Source organism: Abrus precatorius, unplaced genomic scaffold, assembly GCF_003935025.1.
Source record: "Abrus precatorius isolate BTA unplaced genomic scaffold, Abrus_2018 Scaffold11, whole genome shotgun sequence".
In the NCBI taxonomy this organism is placed as follows: Eukaryota; Viridiplantae; Streptophyta; class Magnoliopsida; order Fabales; family Fabaceae; genus Abrus; species Abrus precatorius.
The window spans coordinates 25820849-25835965 of NW_020874303.1; the positions used below are offsets into that span (position 1 = coordinate 25820849).

Genomic DNA, 15117 nt, shown 5'->3' on the forward strand with positions numbered 1-15117 from the left:
ATATATAGAGGGAGTAGGGGTTGATTTATTGAACGGCTAGGATCGAGCCTCAAATATTATTAGGTCACGTAGAAGGGTCTAGAATTTTTATTCACCAAGTTTCTGTGAGAAAGCATGGACCGTTGGATCTGAACCTTTGGTGGGTCTAGGATTTTCTTCTAGATCCTTCCTTGTAAGCTTCACGTAAAAACACAGGTTTTAAATTTTTAATTATTATTAAATATTAAATTATTTCCCACCTCTTGGCGCCAGACTTGACTTCTTCAGTATTCCACCATTGCCACTACCACGTTTATCAGGTGGTTTTGGTTAAGTGTTTTTATTTATTGGTCTTACGGTCTTGGACTACTCTTAGTTAAGTATGCTACTCATGGAAATAACATTTTGAAATATTGTTGTGATTGGGCTGGGCTCATAATTTCAAATAAAATGATTTCTCTACCAAGCGGTTCAGACTTGACTTCCGAGTGCCTATTTTTATATATATATATATACTAAAAAATATGTTCGTGCATTACACAATTTACTTTTTTATTAAATTAATTTATTTTAAAATATATATAATTCATTATTTTTTATCATAAAACAAAATAGCATATAAATATTTTATTTTTAAAATATAAAAATAAAATTTATATTATTTTATAATATCATAAATTATTCATTATTATCAAATTTTAAATAAATAATTATAACAATAAATTATTAAATATAATGAACTTTTTTAATATAAGTTATAAAATTTAATTTTTTATTTATATATTTATTTATATTTATTGAATTAAATTTATATGATAAACTATCTATTTATAATTATAATTTTAAATTATTAATAAAATTTTACAATATAATTATTAAAATATGATATCATATTTTTTAAAAATAACTTATCAGACTAATATATAAAAATAAAGTATTTATTCAACTAATATATGAAAATTTAAAAGTTTATTTTGAATATTAATATACACAAAACTATATGTTAATATTGAAAAATAAAAATATATTAAATTTTTTATATACAAATAAAATTACCATACAAAAATATTGTAAATAAAATTTAATAATAATATAATATATATATTCATATTAAAAAAAAATTTGATAAAAAAAATATAGAATTCAATTTTTTTAAATAATTAAATTATTTTATATTTTTTTATAACTTAATAGAATTAATATTAATTGACATTATAAATAAATTAATTTTATTTAATAACTAATTAAATAAAATAAAATTATGTTATTTCGGTCATAAAATTAAAATAATAAATTTATTAATTTTTTATATAATTATTTTTTAATTTTTGAAAATAATTAATACAGTTTATTTATTATTTATCGTTTTAATTAAGAATTAATAAAAATAAATATATCTATAAACTAATTTAATAATAAAATAATATTTTAAAAATTTTACTAAAAAATAAATATTAACTTAAATAAAATTTAAAAAATAAATTTAAAATATTATATAAAAAGGAATCATATAGATTGAACTAAAAATAAGTAAAAAAAGTATATTATTATTAAGTTTCTAATTATTTTAAAGATATATAGATATAACTTTAATATAAATATATTATAATATTATATCGCCATTAAAAAATATATATATTCTAACTATTTTAATGTAAATATGATGAATTAGATATTTAATTTTTATTTTCAGATATATTTTTTGTCTATTTTTCTTATATATTACCTAGTTCTATAAAAAGAGGTTAATATTCAGTAAACTTGATTTAATTTTTTTAAAATAAAAATATATATATAATTTTAAGAATATAAAAAAATAAATAATTATATTAATAAAAAATATTTGTACTAATTTTATATTTTTATATATAATATCTGTATTTTAATTTATATTTAAAAACTAATTGTAAGTTCACAAAATGACTATATTTTCTATTATAAAATACTCTTCTTTACATTTGTAATTAAATGCTATCATAAAAATTTTCAAAAAATTAGAATTTATATTTAAATGTGAAAATTTTGATTAATCATACAGTTATAATATGAAATTTTAATAAATAAATATAATTTGATATGTCAATGTAAAAATATTTTTGTAACATTTTAAATTTTAACTTCTATCTTTTAATAATTGTAAAAATTTAAAGTTCATACTTATAAAATGTTAAAACAAATGATATATATAGAAATTAAATATAAAATTTAAACTTAATTAAAAGTTATAATATTATACTTTCTTTGCTTATTCATTCATTATGATATAAAATTATTAAATATGGAAATAAAACGGATAAACCATATTCATTTTCATTCTTATAATAATTTTTAATTTATTTTAATTATTATAATTAATTAGTTTTAATTGAAAAAATTTAATTTATCATCATCATTATAGCATTTTATAAAAAAATATTACAACAAAATCATTAAGTATAACTATTGTTAATTTTTAATTTTAAAAAATGAAATTTATCATCATAATTATTATAATATAAAATATAAATAAAATATTGTCTATATTAATAGGTTATACATAATTATGATATATCAATTTTTATTAAATTATTTTTTAAAAAAATAAAATAATAGAAAAATGAAAAAAATGAGTAGTTAAAATTTTTTAATTAAAATTTAAGTAAAATTAAAAAATGAGTAGTTAAAAATTTACTTTAATAATATAATATATAATATAAAACAATAATTCACATTCAAAATATATTTTAATTTTTGAAATATATATTGAACTATATATTATATTAAACTAATTAATAAAATCATTTAAACATGTAAACTTGTCTTTTCATTAGAAATATAATTTAACAATATATAGTATAAACTGATAAGTTTACAAATATTGTAATTTTAAGATATATATTAAACTATATATTATATTAAATTAATTATTAAAATAATTTAAATATATAAACTTATCTTTTTATTAGAAATTTAATTTAATAATATATAATATAAACTAATAATTTTATAAATATATTTTTTTATTCAAATTACATTTTAATATTTAAAGTAAATATTAAAATATAAATTAAATTAAACTAATTAATAAAATAGTTTAAATATATAAAAAAATTTATGAAAAATTTAATTTAATAATATATAATATAAAGTAATAATATTATACATGTAATTTTTTAATTCAACGTATATAATATAATTATAACTTGTAATAAATTATTCTTAAATGTATTTCATAATAAATATGAATTAAATATAATTTTAATTCATAAAATTTAAAAAATATTGTAGTTAATTTTACTAAATGGTAATTTAAGGCAATTTATAGTATATATATTTACGTTGTCATTTGTAACGTAATATAACCATCAATTTTAATAATTTTTTTAAATACAATTCATCAGATCTAATAAAAATTCTTTAAATACAATTCAAAGATAATAAGTATTAATAAAATATAATTTCAATCAGTAAGTTTTACGTTTTGAATTTTAATACAAAAAGTAATAATTAGATGCAGTTAATATAAGTGACTTTATAAGTTCTGAATTAATTCTTTAAATACAATTCATCAATTCTAATAAAAATTCTTTAAATACAATTCAAAGATAAATAAGTATGAAAAATTATAATTTCAATTCATAAGTTATACATTTTGAATTTTAATGCATAGAGTAATAAATGAGTGCACATAAGAGTGACTTTATATATTCTAAATTTTAATACATAGAATAATAAGTAAATAGAATTACATATATAAAGATGACTTTATACATTTTAAAATTTAATACATAAAGTAATAAGTAAGTGTAGTTAATTTGACATATAAATATAAATATAGATTTAGATGAGATACCTCTGTAATTATGTTTGATATTATAGTTTTGGTAATTTCTTTAACTAATTAGTAAGTACTACATATATTATAAATGTGCTTTAAATTTCATGTAAAACATAAATAAAAATAAAAGGGAAATAATGTACTTTAGTAAGTTTTGGTTAATTTATTCTGTTTATTAACTTTTTATAGATAATATTAATTTAATTATTTATTTAAAATTTTCAATAAGTAAATTAAGTCTATAAAATTTTACTATCTTAACATATAATATATTATTTAAAAATATAAGCAAATGTGTGTTATAAGATTATATATCCATGAATGTTTAATTTATCTAAAATTTCATATAAATAACTATAAAAGTAAAATAAATTGGTTGTTAAAAATTAAAAAAAGTTAAGAACCAAAACTTACTCTTAAAACAAGTTAAGTAGATCCCTTCCAAGAACAAAATTATAAATTTTGGTAAATGTGACAAAGGTAAGTTAAAAAAAAAAGGTATTCGATTGTATACTAAGTTTTTTAGAAGACAAAATTATCCACTTACCAATTAACCTAAAAAAAAAGAAAATAATTGTGGGATCAATTTTAAAATTGAGTATTACAGATAAAGTTTACTTTAAACAATATGACAAAAAAAATATAGTTAATTATAACTAAAACCACAAATAGTGTAGCTTAATGTCATAGTTAAGCTAAATTTAAGCCACTTTTCAAAGCAAAGAGTAAAATCTTGCACAAATCAATAACCATAAGGTTGAGTAATTCAACATATATATATATATATATATATATACTATTCAGACAGAATGACAAGCATGTGATTAAATATTTAATTATTAAGTAAATATGTTCTTTAATCTCGAAGATGTGTAGTATTATTTAAATTTATTTTTATATTTAAAATTTTAATCGTTAGTGTTTGAAATTAAGATTAATCAATTATTTTAGTTTTTATTATAAAAAAATGTTAAAATATAAAAATAAAATATACATATATATATATATATAATATGAATGTGAAAAAAAAGGGAATAAACTCAAATGGTGATTTGAATTGGATTTTACAACGATGATTTCAAAAAATGATAATTAATAGTATAGTTATTTCTATTTTTAAAAAGAGTTTTTTCTAAATATTTTTTTATTAAAAAAATTATTTTTGAAAATAAAAATAAACATGCTCTAAGTTTTTATTTGAGTAATTTTTTATCATTTTTTTTACTTGAAATTTTGAATAAATTAAAATACAAAATATGTAAGATTAAAGCAACATGATATAATAACTTAATTAAAACAACACAATGCTTTGTAAGACTTTAAATAAGATAAACTTTTTTTGTTTATCAATTTGTCTTCAAAAGTGGACAAAGTTGATTTAGCTATCAATATCAACTATGAAATTAGACAAACTAATTTTGAAATTAAGTATAATAGACATAAGTATATTTCATAAAACAATGACTTTTTTCTTAGTTGAATTAACTTTTAATATTCATCAATTGGATCATAAGCTATATTTTATAAACATCATTTTTTAAAATTATGTAATTTAATTTTTATATGCTTTTAATGAACTTTTTCTTAAGAAAAAACAATTTAACTCTCCCAAACTTTAGGCATGCGTGAGTGCATGTATGTATTAAAGATAAATTGATAAATGTATTATCTCTCCCATGTTGATGATGTTATTTTTTAACTTAAATATATTTTTAATGTTTAGTATGAGATGCACTAATGTTTAGAGTTGACAAATAGGCCAGTCCTTAACCATGTAGCCTTAACCCATGTGGGTTAGGGCTTTAAAGTCCATAAGGTCAAATAGTCTTCAATCTAAAAAACCTATAAGGTTAAAAAACTCAGGACTTGGTGGGTTAAAATTGTTCCATGGATAAGCTCACAAAGTTATATCAAATTTTATTTTTTTTAATTTTTTTTTACATATTCTAATAAAAAATTGGTGTGACTTATCTTTCAATACTAAACCGGTATAACAATGCTATTTTTTAACCTTTAGCCTTAAAGTTCAAAAAGTTTCATATATTTATTTTTGTTTTTTTTTCTTCGATCATTATGTTTATTTGTTGGTAATCACTTATTTGGTGTTGCGACAAATAATTTATAAATAATATCATATTGAACAATGAAACAAACTAATCATAAAAATGACTAAAGATAGAAAATATCAAAGTACCCTTTTCAAAACTTTCAACTTGTTTGCCCTGCAAAGCACGACTCTTGATTATATGAACAGAATCGCAAAATTTGGTCACAAGATCTGTCTCCAGAATTGCAAGAATCTGGTCAACGAGGAAGAACAAAAGGAACTATAGCATGAGTATTTTATGAATTGCAATGATCACATTCAATAATATGGAAATAAAACCCATGAGCTGACAAATGAGTATTTTATGAATTGCAATTCAAATACACTCAAAATCAATGAAGTTATATGTTGCTTTTTGGTTTCCACTGGGTCACTTTATGCTGCACTCTCTTCCTTATTCAGCTATTCATTCTCCCAAAATGATACTCTTATTCTTTGAGGAACCTAAGTTTGTGCAAACATCTGCATTTTTATAATTCTTGTGTTGATGAAAGCATAAGTAAAATTGAAAATTTAGTTAAATTATGTTAGGATAAAACAAACCATCTGTGAAAGGGACGCTACTCGTGCAAAAGTCTAGCAAAAATAAACCCAAGCTCAATAGAAGAAAGGATATGAATATTACTAAATTAAAAAAAATTGAAAAAATATATTTAACTTTTGCATAGATTTAATTATTGGGTTTTTTGCCCTTTTAAGATTAATTTTTAAAAAAATTATCCAAATAGGGCTTCATGGAAACAATTCTTGGTCTGGAGTTGGGGTCCACGTGGCAAGAAAATCGCCTCTCTTATGGATGACACAGGTGCTGATGTGTCGAAATATGACAGTGTCGTTTCTTAATGGGACGACACTCACCAAAGTGCGCCACGTGTCATCTCAGGAACTTGTGTCGTCTTATTTGGGATGATTTTAGTAGTGTCCACTGTAGAGACAATTTTACTGTGCGACCAGTGGATAAAAATTTTGATACATTCTTTTGTCCAAATTAGAATGTGTATAAATACAACTATGGAGCTCAGGAAGAAATAGCATTGGCTTGGTAAGAGATAACAAGTGTGAAGCAGGGATAGAAATCATAATCATAGAGCAATCAGGTTAGATTTTAAGCATTACAAATATATAATTTATTTTTAATGGTTATTAAGAATTTTTATGTTGAATAATAATATTTAAATTATTTATTTAATGGCTATTAAGTGTTGAAGTTGTAATTTAATTTTTTGTGTTATTTAAAAATTAAATATTTAAATATTTGTAATTAGAAATGAATTTATAAATATAATTTATTATATTATAAATTAATTTTTAAATGAGCTTGACTTATTTTTAATGCAAGATGAATGAAATTGTTGCTATATTATATTCAAATGGTAGAATATATGAAGGAAATGAGGGTATAATTTTTGAAGGGGAAAAAAAGATGATTAAGATAGAATGTGTTATCACACTTGAGATGTTTAAAAGGAAGATTCACACAAAACTGAAACTGTCTAGTTGTTACGTAATTTCTAGATTAATTTCACGAATTTTAGTTAGGACAAATGATCGATATCATACAACTCTAGATGTATGTGACGATGAAGACATAGATTGCATGATTGTCAACAATAACATCATAGGAATGTAGTTGAGATATATGTGGATGTTGCGGTCGTGAAACATCTTCTGTTGTGGCACGTCCGTTAGAAGTGAATTTATCACTCTCACATATTCATAGAAGTGATGATGATGATTATGCCACAATAGAAGACAATATGAATTTATTTAATTTAAATTTTTAAAATTGATGCTGTAAATTTAATTAATAATATAAGTTTACAATATACGATTTACATATGAAAATGATGAATATGAAGATGAAGAAGATATTTCATTAAATAATTTGTCAGATACTGAGACAAATGATGATTGTGATTCAATGATCAATATAGAAGGTATTGTAAAAGTTAGTTCAATACAACAGCAACAAGGAGGTATGATTTTAGATAGTGATTTAAATTATATATTTTCATTACTTATATTTATAGTAATGTATAAATTGTTAATTAGGGTATAAGTTTGACGAATGAGTTGTTGTAATACAGAAACAACATTGCCCTTTTGGAATATAACTCCACATTACAGTCATATTAATTGGGAACACCCTGATCAAGAATTGGATTTTGTTGGTATCAATGACGCGCAATCATGGAAGGAAGGAGATGCATTATATGTTGGACAACTATTTGACACTAAAGAAGATGTAAGAATGGCTGTAAAACATTACACCATGAGGAAACATCAAACTTTTTTTGTAGTGGAGTCAAAAGCAACAACATATGTTGTGAAGTGTGTCAATCACAATAGTGGATGTACTTGGAGAGTTCGAGCATCATTGCCAAAAAATGCAGACAAATGGAAAATTATAAAGTAGGGTAGTGCCCATACGTGCGTAAATGCTTCAATCTCTCAAGACCACTAAAAGTTGGATTCCAAATTTATTTGTTCATGCATTCTTGGTATGTCTAATCTTATATTAAATTTTATTATTTTGAAATAAAAAAAATATACTAATTTTCATCCTATTACATCCCAACAAATTTAAAAACTCCCTCATTATATGAGTTGCAGGTATGGTGAAAGAAGAACCATCAGTGCCAATTTCGTTAATTTAAGAGAGAATTAGTGGTCAATTTGGATATTCAATTTCGTACAAGAAGGCAAGAAAAGTAAAATAAAAAGCAATAGTTACTGTCTTTGGTGATTGAGACGAATCTTATGTTGCATTGCCAAGATATATCAGCAGGTGGTCTAATACCAACCAAATCCTTCACAATTTGTGTCATGTCACCTTCTATAGCTGCAATCACTGCCTTTCCATCTATACAAAGTCCTGTCTAAATAACAATGTCCTGAAGAGTTATAGTATACTCTCCATGAGGCATGTGAAAGGTATGTGTCTCTGACCTCCATCTTTCAACCAAGGATGTAATAAGATGTCGGTCAATAGGAAAGCATGCTAACTGAGTTACTCCAGCAAATCCAGCTAAGGTTAGATGAGGAAATATATCCACTGGAACCCCTTCCATGCCAACTGGTATGAAGTGACTCATTCTCACCTTTAAAACTAGGTGCTCACGTCCATCCCAAATATGCTTCGATACGTAAACAGACTGATACCTCAATAATGAACCATCCTCTGGGTCAGGACTTAAAACCCTACTCTGCGATGAAGATGATGTCATTTAAAATAAAATTTGTCAACTTCAACTGAAATTATGTACATTAAAATGAATAGATTAAAAAAACATATAAGTTTATCATTTTATTTTTCATTACTAACTAATTTTTATTACAATTATTTAACTATAACAATAACAAAATTTTAAATTAACATAAAAAACTTTTTCATTTAATTATTATATTAAATAATTTTTAAAAATTTAAAAACTTTTAAATATTAATTTACAATTATAATAAATAGCTATAAATGTAATTACATGCACTCAATTAACTCTGATCAATAATTTTTTATGTACTCTAAATTTTAAAAACTAATTATTATTCTTACTATATCTAATATTTTTTTTTGTCACAAATTCTTGATTATATCTTAATTTACCATCAAAATATAAGAATTTATTATTTCTCCGGGGTCGTATAAAATTTTGGCCATTCTACTGCATTTCATATACTTTTTTCTCATTACTATGCTTTTTATTTTTTTTTCTGAACCGTATATCTTAATATCAAATTTTCTTTCCTTTTAATTTAACAATTAATTACTATAACAATTTATCTTAATATTTAATAATTAAAATATATTATTGACTTACTAAAATTTAAATTTAATACATTCTTTAACTAATAAATTATAAATATTTAATATTATATTATATAATTTCTAATACCATTTATTTAAAATTTTAAATCATAAACTTTCAAGCAAATATGTAATGTTTTAAATATATTTGATGATATACTTATTATATTATTTATTGTTAATTTTTAATGAACCTATTTTTTAAAATATAATTATAATATAACTGTATATGTTATTTTTATCAATAATTTTAATAAAAATATTATGTTTACACATATTCAAAAACTAAATATTATTTTTACTACTAATGTTATTTTTTGTCAACAAATTTTTTTATATATCAATCTACTATGCAAAGAACAAAAATTTTTATTTCTCTTACATTTATTATTTAATATTTTTACTGCATGTGAATATATATTTTTCATTATCATGTTTTTCAATTTTTTAAACTATATTTATTTATATATATATATTTTTCTTTCCTCTTAATTTATCAATTTATTACAATCAAAATTTTTCTTGTTATTTAATAATTAAATACATATTATGGATTACTATAATTTATATTTAATACATTTTTAAACAACTAATTATAAAACAATAATAGTTATATTATATAATTTTTAATAGCATTATCTAAAATTTTATATCTAACAAAATATAGAAATTAATTTTTTAAATATTAAAAAACAAAAAAATAATTGTGCACCTGCGCTAGACTAAATAGAATATATACTTTCTTCTTCAGGAACTCCACCGACCGCCACCCACTCACCCAGAAAATGACCTGCACCATAATCTCAATGTAAAATGCATGCAATCTCATATTTAAAAACTAAATTATATTTGATTTATTATTATTTTTACCTTATAATAATTTTTTCTTCAAATTTCTGAAAATTCAGACCCAACAAACGTAGGCAATGCTATTTTTTTTTCAGGAGCCTGAAATGAATGTTATGCAACTGATACGCTAACGAAGAAGAAGAAAAGAGGAAGAACGAGCCACGCCTAAACAGTCAAACTGCAATGTCACGTGGACCAATCACGGTTGTGTCATTCCTGACGCAGCCGACACTGAAGTCGGCTCTGTACCAGCCGACACTGAAGACGGCTCTGAACGAGTCGACACTGAAGATGACTCTGGACCAGCCAACACTAAAGATGGTTATGAACCAGCCGACACTCCTACGATTTACATAAGTGTCTCCTTTTCTTCCCTATCTGTGATTTTTTTTGAATTATTTTAATTTTTTTTTAGCGTTTAATTGGTATTGTCCAAAAGAGTGACAATTCTCTTGCCACGTGAATCCCAACTCTAGACCAAAAATTTATTTTCATGAAACTTTATTTAAATAAGTTTTTTCAAATTAACCCTAAAACGGCAAAATACCCTTAATTATTTGATCATGTTTTATTTTCTGCATACGTTCACTGTACAATTAAGGTTGTAGTTTTGGTTTTGCTGTTTGGACTATGACGTCTTTTTAGATTGAAAAACGAGTGATGGGATGTGATTGATAAGGATATGCAAATAAATAAATGCCTGAAATTTGGGTTCAATTTATTTAAAACCCCCTGCAGTCAGCCAGTCACAATGAGAAGCAGATCCAGCAAAGCAGCTGCACGACGGACGCGTTTCAATTTAATTAATTAAATTATTTTTTAGGATTTATTGAAATAAATAATAAAAATGTATATGTAATATTTTTATTGAAAGATAATTACAAAATCTAATATATTTATACTACTAAATATTGTATAATTTTTAAAAATAATGTTAATTAATTTTTTATATACCTTTAAACATTCATTAAAAAAACTGGTAACTAAAATCGGATCTACGAAAGAGGAGATTCGTGATATGTCCTTCCCAAAGTCAGCGCAATTTGATGCCTTTTCAATTCTTTGATTAATTTCCATTCAATTATTATTAATTGAATTTGATTTTAATGCAGCATAATTCCAAAAAAATATTACATGTGTACTTAATAATGTAGTTAGTGACATAATTAAGTTTATCAAACAATGCGTTGATACAAAATTAAATGCTATTTAGGTATTCGTAATATATATTCAAACATAATTTTTTTGCTAAAAAATAATAATTAATTTTTACATTTTCCGTCACTCATCAACATAAAACGACTCTGTTTCGTTAAAAATAAAATCCTTATTAAATCACTCTGGGCAAGAATTTCTGACGATCGTTTTTCTAAAAGTAGAATGTTACGGAATACGATTTGGGGGTTAGGTTTAAGTAACATGGTTATTGTTAACGATGGGCGAAAATTGGTTATTGTTAACGATGGGCGAAAAGTATCCGTAAGTAGTTTCATATTTTGTTTTTACGGTTATGAAATTTGAATTCCCGAAAGAAATAAACGGCGTTACTTGTTGTACGGTAACATCCAGCAGTTACAGTGGAATAAAGAAAAATCCCAACCCCTCCGTAGGTTGTACCCACCCCCCAACCAAATTCATCATCTTCTCAACTCTTCTTCATCAAACAAACCTCAACCCTTTTTTTCTCTCCATATTCCAACCAACCCTACTCACTCAAACCCCCCCAAAAAACATTAACAAAACGACGAACCCTAACCCTAACCCCTGAAATCCCCTTTTCAAAATAGCAATTAGCAATCACAATTCCAGACCATTCTCAACGAGTCGGCGTCGGAGTGTGGCAGTGGAGCATTTTCCCTCAATTGAGGATTGCCCCAAACTCGATGTTTTCAACCCCATTTGTTCTGACATTCTCTCTTCTTCTCTCTCTCCCAATTCTCTTCTTCCTCGCACCGCGAATTCTCCCTCCTCATCCTCACACAATCCCCATTTCCCCGTCCGATGAACTCGATGATATCAACCTCTTCAACCGCGCCATCGCACACTCTAATTCCAACCCAAACAATAACCCTTCAAAATTCTTTCACCTTTCCTCCAAAAAACCCTCCCTGAAAATCGCTTTCCTCTTCCTTACTAATTCCGATCTCCATTTTTCCCCTCTCTGGGACCTCTTTTTCCACAACATCCCGAAAAACCTCTTCAACATTTACATCCACGCAGACCCTTCCGTCAACCTCACGCGCCCCCTTTCCCCCCTTTTTGCCAACAAATTCATCCCCGCCAAACGCACCTTCCGGGCCTCCCCCACTCTCATCTCCGCCACGCGCCGCCTCCTCGCCACCGCCCTCCTCGACGACCCCGCCAACGCCTACTTCGCCCTTCTCTCCCAACACTGCATCCCGCTCCACTCCTTCACCTACCTCTACCGCTCCCTCTTCCTTTCCCCAACCTTCGATTCCTCCGACCCTGATTCCTCTCGCTTCGGTGTTCGCCTTCAATACAAAAGCTTCCTCGAAATTCTCTCCGATTCCCCAAAACTATGGAAACGCTACGTCGCTAGGGGTCGTTTTGCTATGATGCCAGAAGTTCCCTTTGATCAGTTCCGCGTTGGATCTCAGTTCTTCACCCTCACTCGTCGCCACGCTTTGCTTGTCATCGAGGACCGAACCCTTTGGAGGAAATTCAAGATCCCCTGTTACCGTGAAGACGAGTGCTACCCAGAGGAGCATTATTTTCCCACGCTATTTTCCATGATGGATCTGGATGGGTGTACTAAGTACACCCTCACCAGAGTTAATTGGACCGGCACCGTCAATGGTCACCCGTATACATATCGGCCGGCTGAGGTGTCGTCGGAGCTCATTCTCCGGCTGCGAAAGTCCAATCATTCCGAGTCTTACTTATTTGCCCGGAAATTCACCCCTGATTGCTTGGAACCCTTGTTGCGCATTGCCAAATCTGTCATTTTCAGGGATTGAAAAATTAACTCGGTACGTTGTTTTTTTAAGTGTGATTTGTTAGTGTTAGCTGCGGTTAGCGATGGATTGGATACAGTGTGTTGGGGTTTGTGAGTCACAGATTGTTGGGTGGTCAAAAAGTTGGGAACTTTGCTGATGTCAATTTGCACTCTTAGTTGAAGAATGGATGTGTCCTTTTTCAGCTTTATATGTGTGTTAGGATCTGAGCTTGATGCTGGTGTTGTGTGCTTTTCTTCAAAATATTCCATGATATTTAAGAGGTTTCCTCTTTATAACATGTTTGGATTCATGTTTGAATGTATTTAGATTAACGTTTAGTTTAATTTACTTTAACGTCATTACTAATTTTAATTTGTGCACCAAATATAGGTTTATAAATTTTTCATTTTTTTTCCAAACACAGACCCAGGTAGGAATGAAAGCCTGTTTAAGATTGGGGGGCAGTGAGTTTTGGAGGGACTTCAAATTTTCTTTTTGGCATATGTATGTCTATATGTGGATCAATGCTTTCTTGGGAACGGGGTTCTCTTTCAGTTTGTGGAGAGTTCAATTACTTTTGGCATTTGCGGTGTTCATGTCTTGCTTTGAGATGAGAAAAAAAAAGGGTTTATGACGTCCTGTAGTTGTATTCTGTTCTGAATGTCAAAATCGTGGGGCTAGACTAGTATGTGCTTTATATTCTTTTTGGTGAAAACTGTAGTTGATAAATGAATACTTGGGCTAGCCAAATCTGAAGTAGTATGTATTGCATTCCCTATCTTGTGTGATTTTTTTAAAATTAATTTTTGTGTTAGATTCTGCCGTTGAGATAACTTTGTTCTGTCAAAATTTTATTCTGGCAGGTGGAAAAGGTCGGTGAAGAGATTTATGGTGAGAATAAGATGATATTGCTTGCTGTTGCTGTGAATGTAGCTTGACGGGGGTGTATAGTTTGAAGAGGCACGAACGGCCCACATCCTTATATAATACTTGGAACTCCGAAATTGAGAGACTCAAGATTACGTTGACGAGGGCTCAAATCAAAATAGAAAGCCAAGAAACAGGTAAACACCTGCCTGAGTTGAAAAAAGAAAACCGGGTGCTCTAGTCAAGTGTATTTAGTTGGTGCAAGTGCTTAAGTAATTGCTATAGAGGATTATGTACGTAGTTTTGCCTTTTGTGGACTGGTTTTGTACATATGAGTCTCGTAAAAACATTGGTAAAAAAGGCCTACAATGTTACTACTTTTGGACGAAAAAATAGCTACTGTGCCAAAACTTGAGCAACAGTGGCTGGAATTATTGGAAAGAGAGAAAAAAAAAAAAGATGCTATGCCCAAATTTGGCCAATTGCTTCTCCATTTTCCCGCTGTTCCCTTTGCAACCCTGCTATTTTCATCTCCTGTTTCTCGATTCCACTGGCTGTCTATTTTTTTTTTAGTTCTTTTTGTGTCTTTCTATTAGTCTACGATCCCTTCTTTGAAAAGAAAAGTATCAAATTTTCATTGTATTGGATAAATATATAAAAGAATAAATACATCATCGTGCATAATTTGTGTGTAGTAGTTATGGGATCAGATTCTTTCCTTTGGGTAGCTAGAATG

General features: G+C 26.3%; 1 protein-coding gene across 1 annotated transcript; it reads left to right on the top strand.

Moving 5' to 3' along the window:
• Nucleotides 1-12110: 12110 nt before the first annotated feature.
• On the top strand, nt 12111-15085 carry LOC113854796 (glycosyltransferase BC10). The gene is made up of 2 exons (XM_027486025.1): nt 12111-13547; nt 14378-15085. The coding sequence occupies exon 1, from the start codon at nt 12441-12443 to the stop codon at nt 13533-13535; it is 1095 nt and encodes a 364-aa protein (XP_027341826.1). The 5' UTR covers nt 12111-12440; the 3' UTR covers nt 13536-13547; nt 14378-15085.
• Nucleotides 15086-15117: the final 32 nt, after the last annotated feature.